Below are 13,381 nucleotides of genomic sequence, written 5' to 3' on the forward strand. Positions count from 1 at the left end.
TTCAATGCAATCCCCATCAAAATTCCAATGACATTTTTCTCAGAAATGGAAAGAACTATCCAGATATTTACATGGAATAACAAAAAACCACACATAGCCAAAGCAATGCTGAGCAAAAAAAATAAGGCTGGAGGTATAACACTACCTGACTTTAAACTATACTACAAAGCTATAATAACCAAAACAGCATGGTACTGGCATAAAAACAGAGACATTGATCAATGTAATAGAATGGAGAATCCAGAAAACAACCCACACACCTATAGCCCTCTGATCTTTGACAAAGGCACCAAGCCTATACACTGGGGAAGAGACTGCCTGTTCAGCAAATGGTGCTAGGAATACTTGATATCCATATTCAGGAGAATGAAAGCAGAGCCATACCTCTCACCATATACTAAAATCAACTCAAAATGGATTAAAGAATTAAATATACACCCTGAAACAATAAAACTTCTTAAAGAAAACATCAGAGAAACACTTCAGCAAATAGGACTGGACACAGACTTCATGAATACCACCCCACAAGCACAGGCAACCAAAGGAAAAGTAAACAAATGGGATTATATGAAACTAAAAAGCTCCTGCATAGCAAAAGAAACAATTAACAGAGTTAAAAGACAACTAACAGAGTGGGAGAAAATATTTGAAAAACATACATTTGACAAAGGATTAATATCAAGAATATACAAGGAACTGAAACAACTTTACAAGAAAAAAACAAGTAACCCAATTGAAAAATGGGCAGAAGAGCTAAATAGGCATTTCTCAAAGGAAGATACATGAATGGCCAACAGACATATCAAAAAATGCTCAACATCACTCAGCATTCGGGAAGTGCAAATCAAAACCACACTGAGATACCATCTCACCCCAGTTAGGATGGCTAATATCCAAAAGACTGTGAATGATAAATGGTGCCAAGGTTGCGGAGAAAAAGGAACTCTCATACATTGCTGGTGGGACTGCAAAATGGAGCAGCCTTTGTGGAAAATGGTATGGAGGTTCCTCAAACAATTGCAAACAGATCTACCATATGACCCAGCCATCCCACTGCTGGGAATATACCAAGAGGAATGGAAATCATCATGCTGAAGGGATACCTGTTCTCTAATGTTTATTGCAGCACTATTTACAATAGCTAAGAGTTGGAACAAGCCCAAATGTCCATCATCAGATGAGTGGATACAGAAAATTTGGTATATCTACACAGTAGAATACTACTGTGCTATAAAAAAGAATGAAATACCGCCATTTGCAACAACATGGATGGACCTAGAGAGAATTATATTAAGTGAAACGAGTCAGGCACAGAAAGAGAAATATCACATGTTCTCACTTATTTGTGGGAGCTAAAAATAAATAAATAAATAAATACACAAATAAACTAGGGGGGTGGGAAGAAGACACAACAATTCCAATTCCTTGAAATTGATACACCATGCAAACAGATATGAGGTTGTTGGGCCGGAGCAGGGATAGGCAGGAGGGAGGGAGGGAACTTTCGGTAATGGACTGCAATAATCAACCACTTTGTATATTGACAAAATAAAATAAATTTTTTTAAAAAAAGGTAAGTTACAATATGACAAATGTTGGAATAGTATATGATTTATGAAATTTTCAATAGTTCATATTGCACATAATACTTATACTCGTAATGTTTGTCCTGAATCAATACAAATTAAGTTTTATAACAACATATGTAAATTCGAAAAAATAGCAATGAGGGAATGAATGAATAACAACTCTTACCACTTGGCAATACCATGACTGGCTCTGTAAATCTTTGTTCATCTGCTAATGGTAGGTTTAAGGAGATGATTAACACCATTCCCAGACTAGTTCCAACAAACAGACAAGGGGAGATGGTAGAGTCATTTTTCCGTGCAAAGGATTCCATGAAGTATAGTGCTGTAATTGCTTCTTTGGAATCTTTGTCAATACTGGAGATGCTAGAGCTTCTAGAACGATTATAGGAATTTTCTCGGTTTTCTATGAAAATAATAATAAAAAAAGTGTTAGTGTATTTCCACAACAAGTGAAGTCAGATTAAATACATGAAAACCACAGATTATGAGAGGGAAGCAGAATTTCATTCTTTGTTAATTGACCTGGAAGGCAGTTTGTTCAGTTACCAGTTTATTTTGAAGAGGGAGAGATTGAAGTGTAGAAGTATAAATTATAAACTTAGGCAGAGGTAGGAGTAGAACTTGAGTCTCTTGAGTTCCAGTTCACCATTTTTCTCTCACTACATTGCTTTACAAGTTAGTCAATTTTTTTTAATCTGGAAAGAAGGTTTAGTCTAAATAGTCAAGGTTACAAGAATTTCTGATACCATTTTAATTGTGCTTCACGCCTCTCTCTCAATTATTGAAAGTATTCCTAATGATTTTTTGGCAATTCCCACTTATAATATGTGGATATTGACATGAAAGGATTCATCTGGATCATGAATCTTCTATGGAAAACATATTCTATATCTGGGATAATTATAGTTGTAAAAATTAAAGTTTTTACCAAGATGCAACTGTTATTTCTCTGAACTAGTTTCAAGCTTCCTACCTTGAATCCAAATCCAGTCCTAACTTTGCCTAGGCCCAAATAAAGAGTTGTAGATTATGCCATCCTGTTGATAGTGGTAGTCTTTCTACCACTTTCAGTGGGCTGAAGCCCACTTAAATGAACAAGATGGCTTCAGTTTCTCTTGCTCATCAATACTTACACATGTGTACACTCCAACAAGCATAAACTCACCCACCTCAGTTAAATATTAGTAAGGCTGTACTGTTCTTATAATCATTCCAGAGTACGAGCTTCTCATATTTTTCTTTATACTGACTTTTTTCCCTGTTGATAGGTACGAGTGTGATTCATAATTATTTCTATAGAAAGAAACTAAATATAGATTCCTCAGACTATCTTTTTTCTAGAAAACAAAATATGGTATTTCTAATATCCCCTTTTTATCCCTCAGTAAATTTATAAAAATAATCATTTGCATAGAACTTAGAGATGAAAGGAAGCTTAGAGATAATCTATATGTTTCATAGATTTGGAGAGAGAGACTTAGAGTTCGTTTTCCCAGAATCCAGTACAAATTAAGGGAGACATATCAAAAACTCAAAATTCCCAACTCTCATTCCAGTGATTAAGAGTGCTACTTCCTTTATAACCCTTACATGTTGCTTCTATTATAACAATCCTAGTGAACATATTTCCATTCATGGCTCATCACCATTCAAGGTTGATACTCACAGATACCCATTAGAGAGAGAACATCATTATCTGCATGTTCATTGGACTAAATGTAGTACATCATAATATTAAAGAAACAAAAATTGAGTAATAAATTTTATTTTTAAAGAATTTGAAAAGCAAGATAGATCATCAAAAATTTTAAGGGTTAGTAAATGGGGAATTACTTTATACCGTAGAATTACTATAGCACTTCTGGTCAAGATGGTGGAATAGGTAGTTCCCAGCATCATTTTCTCCCACAAGTCAGCCAATTTACAACTATAAAAAAGCAATGACAGCCAAGCTGGCACCGCTAGAGCTCAGGGGAAGAGGAGGAGAGACCTGTGGAATACATGAAGGCAGGAGAAGCCACAATGAAAGAAAGAAAAGACCACTCTGACTGTTTTGAGCCCCAGTGGCTTCTAGACTGGGGCTGCTGAGCGCACGGAGTAGGAGCTGGCAAAAGCTGCAGCTGTGCCCTTTGGATGAAGTTGCTTGGAGGTGGCAGGGGAGAAGAGGACCTTGGTAGCCCCCAGGCCAGCAAGACCACTAACAGGGTTCCCGTGGACCCACATAGGATTGAGGAACCACAACAACTGAAGAAAAGGAGTCATTCAGAGGCCGGTGAGTCACCACAAGGGACCGGAGCATGGCCTGTCCCATGGGAAGTGTTTGGAGCATGGGCAGTGGGGGAGACAGGCCCACTGGGAGAACACTGGGACACAGCAAGGACAGCTGATCTGCACCCCAATCAGCACAGGACCACTCAGAGGAGACTGGTTAGGAATATAGAATTGCATGGGGTGCAGTTTGATGAAAAGACTCAGGCCCAGACCAGAGTTTCTACACAACCTAGGTGCATCAGATTTCACTAGATCCAGAAGTACCTATAAAGTCAACCATTAAAACCCAAGCTGCACAAAAAGGCTTCCCTAGGGAATCAGCAGCAAAGCAGCAATTTAGCTAAACCACAGAGCTCAAGTACTGATCCCCACAGGAAGTTCCCCCATTTTAGAAGTAAGCAAAGGACAAAGCACAGAGTTTAAGTGGGGGGAACAGCAAATAACCCAACACAGATCTGAAAGAAAAAGAAAAGTACCTGTAACCAGAGACAAAGTTTGATATTAACTAATAAAGGTCTCATTTCACCAAAGAACACCTATAACACCTAGAAGGACCAGAAGTACCCTGGGCTACCGAGCCAGAAAGGGTGGAGGCCTAGGGGCCTCAGCAATGCCCCCCAACCCCTGCAACCAGTCCCAAGGGTGTCGAGGGACATTGCTGAGGGCCTCAACCACACACCCCTGACACATGCAACCACCCCAGCAACCACCACCAAGCCACTGCAGGAAGCACCCTGGGCTCTCCTAAGCTGGGGTGGTGGGGGGCTGAGGGCCTCAGCCTCACCTCCCCAACACCCACAGCCAGCCCAGTGGTGACCACCAAGCCACAGCAAAAAGGGCCCTGGGTTCCCAAGCTGGGGTGGTCGGGGGTTTGAGGGCTTTTGCCACACCCACCTGACATCTGCACCTAGCCCGGCAATGACCAAGCCACCACTGGAAGCTTCCCTGGTCTCCCCTGTGGGAATGAGGGAGGTGCCACAGGCCACAATCCCACCCCTCCTCCTTCCTCCTTCTTCCATCACATTTCCTTCCCCCTTCCCCACTCCCCCTCCCTCCTAACTGCTGCACAACAACATCCTGGAATGTAAAAAAAAATTAATAATAAAATTGCATTTTCTTAAAAAAAAAATTACTATAGCAAATCTTCCTAAAATTATTTTTTTCTATCTCCCTAAAGATCCTTATCAACAAGACAGTAACAGCAAAGTCACAAGTTTCCCTCTTTTTTCCCTCTCTAAAAATTTCTGGCTTCTGGCTCTTGTACTTTACTCCCTGCTCCCATACTCATTCTGTAAATAAGCAAATAGTCTTTCTTTTTAAAAACATATGAAGATGAGATTGCAAACTTTAGAATTTAATATCTTGTCTTTTTTCTTGGTCATATTCATTTGACAGTTAAGGAAATAAGGTGGCAAGACACTGATAACTGTCTACAGATACAGAAATAAATTCTTAGTAATTACTGAAATGGTAGAGAACAGATTAAGGCATAGGTGTTCCTTTGTACAGAGGAAGGAGGAGCCTACACTTAAACATAGCCATTCTGGCTTTAGAGATGAGGAAGGAGGCGTAGTGAGGACTGGATTTGGATTCCTGGCCACAGCCCCACCAGGCTCTCAGCTACTCATTGTCTAGTAGTTTTTTAAATCTCTTACATGTGACCTCCATCCCTTGTCTCCCAGTTTCCATTACCATGGTAAACCAAATTTTAACTGTACCCATAAAAATTGATATGTTAAACCTACCTTCTGTTGTAACTGGTAAAGAAATCTCCATGCAAGCGGCTGACTGTGCCTTTCGAAATGGAGGTCTTCCAGGACCCCAGCGATTTACTTTCGAAACATCAGCACTAGAAAGACGTTTCCCAGAACTGCAACTCTGAGAAGTTGGACTTGTGCAGTGTCCATTTACATGGTCTGTACCAAGAGGAGGAAGGGAACATAAATATCATAATTCAATCTTAGTATAAAGGAATCCAAATGTGTAGATTAATTAATGAAGATGAGCAAGAATTCCTCTTTTTCCAAACCATATGAATATGGCTAAGTCCTTGCTATCTTAAGATTTAGTCATAATTTCAGTAGTTAGCCAAATCAGGATTCTAATCCAGATTTTCTCACATAGTGTCTGTATGCTAAACATTGGGTAATAGGGTCAGCTAAAATATTTGTAAAGGGGAAGCAACTTTTAAGATATACTTAGTTAGGGTTTAGGAGGCTCACATAATGAACACTGAGATCCAAACCTTTTGGAACCAGTTATCTTCCACATTGACATAAATCTCAGAAATCCCAGATGGAAAGGCAGAAATATCCCATGATGACTTAGCCATGGGGGAACTAGGTCAAGAGCTCTTTCCCTCCTTCCTTATGGTAACTAGTCTCAATAAATAGGAAGAACACTGAGGGCAACAGCTGGCACTAACAACTTAGTGTGAATTAGAAACCACAAATACTTGGGGGTTCAAATGGCAACAACACCTCCTTCTCTGGGTACATCAGTGAGAAAAAGCTGCCCTTTCCACAGACAGAACACTTTGCTCTAGGGCTCACTGCTTGTCCAGAGGAATGTTGGAAGGATTGTAGCCCTCTTCATACCCTCTCAACTAGGTACAAGAGTGTGTAGCAGAGCCCTGAGAACTGTGAAATTTGTTCACTTAGCCTGAACTCCTTGAACTTACTAAACCAAAGCCACTCTTGCCTAGCTGTGACCATCTTTTGGTGACTGTTTCATATGAATATTGTTTCAATCCAGCGCATAACAGGCTTGTGTCAATTAATAGATGATTCAACATGCTTATTTTTCTTGTTTTCCCCCCACCTGCTGTGGTAGCCAAATTTCCCCCAGCTTCTCATGTTTGACTCATGAGGTCTGCTGACATCACCACACATGAGCATCCCAGAGTGTCTAGCCATATCCTTTTGTTTTCAATATGGCTGATCAATTTGAAGGATTTATTTTTGTAGTTTATTAATATACACCCTGAAACAATAAAACTTATTAAAGAAAATATAGGAGAAACCCTTCAGCAAATAGGGCTGGGCACAGACTTCATGAATATGACCCCAAAAGCATGGGCAACCAAAGGAAAAATAAACAAATGGGACTATATCAAACTGAAAAGTTTCTGCACAGCAAAAGAAACAATTAACAGAGCTAAAAGACAGCCAACAGAGTGGGAGAAAATATTTGCAAAATACATGTCTGACAAAGGACTAATATCCAGAATATATAAAGAACTCAAACAACTTTACAAGAAAAAAACAAGCAACCCAATTAAAAAATGGGCAAAAGAGCTAAGTAGGCATTTCTCTAAAGAAGATATGCAAATGGCCAACAGTCATATGAAAAAATGCTCAACATCACTCAGCATCCGGGAAATGCAAATCAAAACCACACTGAGATACCATCTCACCCCAGTTAGGATGGCAAAAATCCAAACGACGCTGAAAGATAAATGCTGGCGTGGTTGCGGAGAAAAAGGAACTCTCTTACATTGTTGGTGGGAATGCATAATGGTGCAACCCCTATGGAAAATGGTTTGGAGGTTCCTCAAACAGCTGAAGATAGATCTACCATACGACGCAGCTATCCCACTGCTGGGAATATATCCAAAGGAATGGAAATCATCAAGTCGAAGGTATACTTGTTTCCCAATGTTCATTGCAGCACTCTTCACAATAGCCAAGAGCTGGAATCAACCCAAATGTCCATCATCGGATGAGTGGATACGGAAAATGTGGTATATCTACACAATGGAATACTACTCAGCTATAAAAACTAATGAGATACTGCCATTTGCAACAACATGGATGGACCTTGAGAGAATAATATTTTTGTAGTTTTTTAAAATAATTTTTAAAATATATGGAAGTGAATTTGCTTTTTTAAAACTTTTTTATCATGTTAAATAATTCAAAATAAATATTAATTGGTATAAAATATTTAGAAACAAAATTGGTCATAGCTTAGACACAGTTATTCTGGAGATTAATGATAATAAAGGGCTAAATACAAAAGAAAAAACCTCTATTGATAAAGATATTCACCGTAGTGTTAGTTTACAGAAAAACTGTAAAACAGCTATTTTTTACAACGAAGCACAAGGTTTTAGGTATATTGTGGTATATATCACATAATAGATTATTATAATCTTTAAAGGTATTTCTGAAGTGCTTGTAGAAACATAAAAATCTATGATATTATGTGTTTTGGTTATCTCTTGTTGCATTAAAAAAATTACTCCAAAAGATGATGTAAAATAATAATCATTTTATTGTGCTCACAGATTCTGTACGCCAGGACTTTAGGGCAAAGTGGGGATGTCTTAACTACATGATGTCTGGGGCATTAGTCGAGAGTACTTGAATGGCTGGGGGTTGGAATCCTTTGCAAACTTCTTTACTCATGTGCCTGGGCTAGAATGAAGCGAAGGCTGAGCTCGGTTGAAATTGTCAGTGGTGGCTTCTTCAAGAGGCTTGGGCTTCAGAAGTCTTGGGCATGGTGGCCTCAGGAATTGGCTTTTTTGCATAGTGGCTCAGGCTTTCAAAAAATCTGGCAAATGATTTTGAAAATGGAATGGAAGCCATATGTTCTGCTTCTTTGGTCTGATTGGAATGGAGACTATTTTGTTTTGAAGGCAGCTTTTCAGAGTCCAGTCACAGAATTTTTTGTGTCAGGAGGCAGTTGTGGTAGATTCCTCATCTTACTTAAAACCATATGTTCTTAAGTTGAAAAGCTGATTGGCAGTGGTCTTCTGATTCTCTGTTTCTAACTGTAGCAAAAGTGTCTGCTGCCCTGGTATGTCTGTCTGAAAGTCATACCTTAGGCCAAGCTTAGAGTCTACTTCTCCAATCTTTTGGTGATTTCATAAGCACTTAGTTTCCTGTATTAATCACTTTCTGTATAACATAGCTACAATTGTTTCTGTTTCCTACAACTGCTCCCCGATTACAATGGTGCTTTAGAGTAGTAGAGCTCTATACCATGTAGAGAACATCCAACATTCTGAATGATTCAACCTTAAAACAATAAGCAAATTAAAGTAAAAGAGAAATTCCTATTCTTTATTTTACAGAAAGATTCCCAAATTTGAAAAATTACGTTTCTTTAAATTAGCTTACTCACTTGTGCCTTTAAGTCATGATTTGATTTAATTGTATTTATTGTATTAAGTAAGGGATAACAGTGATTTACTGAAAAAAGGCTTATTGCATCCCATTGAAATCATTTTTAACATGGTCTTTGACATATCTTTATAGATGAGTGTAAACGAACATTTAATTTAATACTTGGTGAACTAGTCTTGTTAATCAAACCTTTTCATATACCATACAATACCCAGGAAATGAAAACTATTATGCCTATGACACCAAGTGTGATTCTATGGTAAAATATATGTTGAATATAATACTAAGTCAAAATAAGCATTGAATTTTAAAAACTATGAATATAAGTAAAATATAAAGACTTTACATTTAACCATACTGAATGTAGCCAATATTAAATAATTGATTGAAATATTAAAAAACCTACATTACCTTTTTTTTTTTTTTTTTGTCTTTTTCCGTGTCCAGCAATGGATTGCAACCCTCAGTGTCGCCCCCGGACCGGGACTGGCAACGGGATCGCAGCCCTCGGTGTTGCTCCCGCGCCTCGCTCAGCCAGTGAGCGGGAACCGGTCTGTATGTGGGATCCGAACCCTCGGCGGGAGCGCCGCCGTGCTTCCCAAGCAGTGCACTATAGCAGTGCGTCACCGGGCCGGCCCTACATTACCTTTTTGTTGCTTAATTTTATAGTCAACTCTTTCCTTTCCTCCTTTGTCATTGTTTATGTAACCCTGGTTGGGAACAAGTTGGTTTTTCAATTGGCTTAATGTTGGTTGTTTGCCTGATTGATTTGTTTAAGCAGGAAAAGAATTTATCAAAAGATATCAGGCAGCTCAAAATCTCAGGGAGAACCTGTGAGGTATAGTCAGAAGCTTTGCAGCCCAAAACAATGCTCAACCACACTGGAGTTCTGCTTTAGTTAAGACACCACTGTCAACTGCTCTGTACTGTGTCAACTGCTCAGCGCTGACCACTGTGTCAACTGCTCAGCCTACATGCTAGGAGCTATGGTACTGCTGGCCTGGTATAGCAAGACATATCTGCCATCATACTCACCAAAACTGAGGTTTACCTAATTTTTAATTTTTATTTATTTCAGTGTCTTTGACTGTCAAATATCATCTTTTCTTTGCTTTTTTTTTGATGACCCTTCTGTGGTTTTTAATCTCTTATTGTAGTGCATTTTTCTAAATAATTTTAAGCTGAAGACTCAGAGAGACCAAATCATAGATTTTCTCCTGAAACCAGCATGATTTTTATTCCTAACTTTAATTTGGTTCTTTTACAGCAAAGGTTTTCATGGCTGTGATTTTATATATTTTAGCTTTGAAGTATACAGATTTATATTCTCTGAGTTTAATAGTTCCTAAAATCTAAAGTTTCCTCTTCATTCATCAACACTTGTCCATTTTTTCCAAGCAAATTTATTTATTTATTTCCTGTTACATTCATTTATGTGAGTGCTTAAAAACTATTTGAGACTAAATTCACAGTGTTCATGGAAAGGAGAAAAAAAGGGGGCCGGCCCGGTGGCGCACTGCTACAGTGTGCCGCTTGGGAGCGCGGTGGCGCTCCCACCGAGGGTTCGGATCCCACATACAGACCGGTTCCCGCTCACTGGCTGAGCGAGGTGTGGGAGCAACACCAAGGGTTGCGATCCTGTTGCTGGTCCCGGTCCGGTACGGGCGCGACACTGAGGGTTGCGATCCATTGCCGGACACGAAAAAAGACAAAAAGGAAAAAAAAAGAAAGGAGAAAAAAAGGAATCATATAAAATACTCAATTCAAGCCACAAGTGGCAGAAAAAGAGTGGAAGACAAAAACAGGAACAAAGAACAAGGTCAAAAAATTAAAAAAACTAACTAACATGGTAGACATTAATCCAACTATATCAATAAACACTTAAAATGTCTACAGTATAAACACAATTAAAAGACAGAGATTATCAGAGTGGCCTAAAAGACACAACTTATACATTATCTAAAAGAAACCAAATTTAAGTTTAAACACACATTTAGATTAAAAATAAAGGGACATTAATCAAAAGAAAACTGGAGAGAGAGAGAGAGAGAGTGTGTGTGTGTGTGTGTGTGTGTGTGTGTGCGCACTCATATTTCTGTCCATCCAGCTGCTTCAGGATGGTGGAGAACACGGTAAGACCAGTAAATTCCATGGGCATGGGCCCATTGCCACAGTTCATTAGTTGTGAAGTGAATTCCTTGATCAGAAGCAATGCTGTGTGGAATATAATAACGGTGAAGAAGGCATTTTGGAAGTTGATGGATGGTAGTTATGGCAAAAGCAAGTGTACAGTGAAGGCAAATGCATATCCAGAGAAAGTGTCTATTCCAGAACAACATGTTGCCCTGCCATAATGAAAGTGGTCCAATGTAATCAACCTGTCACCAGGTAATGGACTGATCACTCTGGGGAATGGTGCCATGTCAAACTCAGTGTTGGTCTCTGCTGATGGCAGATTGAACATTTAGCAGGGGCCATAGCCATAGCAACCTTGGTGAGTGGAAGTCCATGTTGCTGAGCCCATGCATAACTTCCATCCCTGCCACCATGGCAACTTTGCTCATCGGCCCACTGGGCAATGACAGAGGTGGTTGGAGAAAGAGATTGGCTGGTATCCACAGAATGGGTCATCCTATTCATTTGATTGTTAAACCCTCCTCTGCTGAGTTCATCTTTGGCAAACATTTGCACAGAACAAAAAACTTTCCTATATACCATCAATGGAACTTGTAATTAGAAACACAATAACATTTACATCAGCACCTCCCCGAATGAAATTCCTAGGTATAAATCTAACAAAATAGGTACAAGAAATGTATGAGGAAAACTACAAACTCTGATTAAAGAAATCAAAGAACTAATACATGGAGAGATATTCCATGTTTTTGGATAAGAAGACTCAATATTGTCAGGCTGACATTTCTTCCCAACTTCATTTATAGATCCAGAGCAGTCCCAATCAAAACCCCAGAAAGTTGTTTTGTGGATATTGGCAAATAGATTCAACAGTGTATATGATGAGGCAAAAGATACAAAGTAGCCAACACAATATTGAAGGAGTAAAATAAAGACAGAAGACTGACACTATCCAATTTCAAGACTTATTATAAAGCTATAGTAATCAAGGCAATATAGTGAAAGAATAGACAAGTAGATAATGGAACAGAATAGAAATCCTAGAAATAGACCGACACATATATATAGTAACTGCTCTTTGACACAGGAGTAAAGGCAGTAAAATGAAGAGGTAGTCTTCTCTACAAATGGTGCTGGAACAACTGAACACCGACATAAAAGAAAAAATCTAAACAGACCTTATGTCCTTCATGAAAATTAATTCAAAATAGATCATATACCTAAATGTAAAACATGAAACTTATAAGCTACTAGAAGGTAACTTAGGAGAAAATCTAGATGGCCTTGGGTTGGAAACAAATTTTTAGATACAACACCAGAGGCAAGGTCTGTGAAAAAAAAATTTGATAAGTTGGACTTCATTAAAACTACAAACTTTGGATCTTTGAAAGACACTTTAAGAGAATGAGAAGACAAGCCACAGACTAGAAGAAAATATTTGCAAAAGACATATCTGATAAAGGATTGATATCCATAATATACAAAGAACACTTAAAACTCAACAATAAGGACACAAACAATTCAATTAAAAAATGAGTGAAAGATCTGAATATACACCTCACCAAAGAAGATTCTAGATGTAAAATAAGCATATGGAAAGTTTTTAAAATTCAAATTAGGGCCGGCCCGGTGGCACACTGGAGAGTGCGCCGCTTGGGAGCACAGCGGCGCTCCCGCCGGGGGTTCGGATCCCATGTGGAGACCAGTTCCCGCTCACCGGCTGAGCGCGGTGTGGGTGCAACACCGAGGGTTGTGATCCCGTTGCCGGTCCCAGGTACGGGCGTGACACCGAGGACTGCGATCCTGTTACCAGTCAGTAAAAAAGACAAAAAAAAAAAAATTCAAATTAAAACAATGTTGTACAACTGCACACCTATTGGAATAAGAAAAATTCAAAACATTGACAATACCAAATGCTAGTGAGGATGTGGAGCAACAAGAAATGTTACTCACCGCTGGTGGGAATGGTACAGTTTTGCTGGAAGACAGTTTGGCAGTTTCTTAAAAAATGAGATATAATCTTACATGATTCAGCAGTTGTACTCCCTAGTATTTAACCAAATGAGCATAACAGAAAAAGTTGCACATGAATGTTTATAGCAGCTTTATTCATAATAGCCAAACCTTGAAAGCAACCAAGGTGTCCTTCAGTTGGTGAATGGATAAATAAACTCTAGTACATACATATGATGGAATATTATTCAATGTTAAAAAGAAATGAGCTACTGACATCAGCTAGATGTCAGAATAGGA

General features: G+C 38.8%; 1 protein-coding gene across 1 annotated transcript in view; it reads right to left on the reverse strand.

Annotated features, from left to right (window-relative positions):
• The window catches only part of STXBP5L (syntaxin binding protein 5-like), a gene marked incomplete at its 5' end in the record, with an annotated part of 166,822 nt that overhangs the window by 26,781 nt on the left and 126,660 nt on the right, over positions 1-13,381 (reverse strand). Inside the window, 2 exons of the mRNA XM_008564944.1 lie at positions 1,756-1,995; positions 5,609-5,779. Of these exons, the coding sequence (XP_008563166.1) occupies positions 1,756-1,995; positions 5,609-5,779 (411 nt within the window). The remainder of the gene's footprint in view (positions 1-1,755; positions 1,996-5,608; positions 5,780-13,381) is intronic.

Source organism: Galeopterus variegatus, unplaced genomic scaffold (assembly GCF_000696425.1).
Source record: "Galeopterus variegatus unplaced genomic scaffold, G_variegatus-3.0.2 Scaffold192, whole genome shotgun sequence".
NCBI lineage: Eukaryota > Metazoa > Chordata > Mammalia > Dermoptera > Cynocephalidae > Galeopterus > Galeopterus variegatus.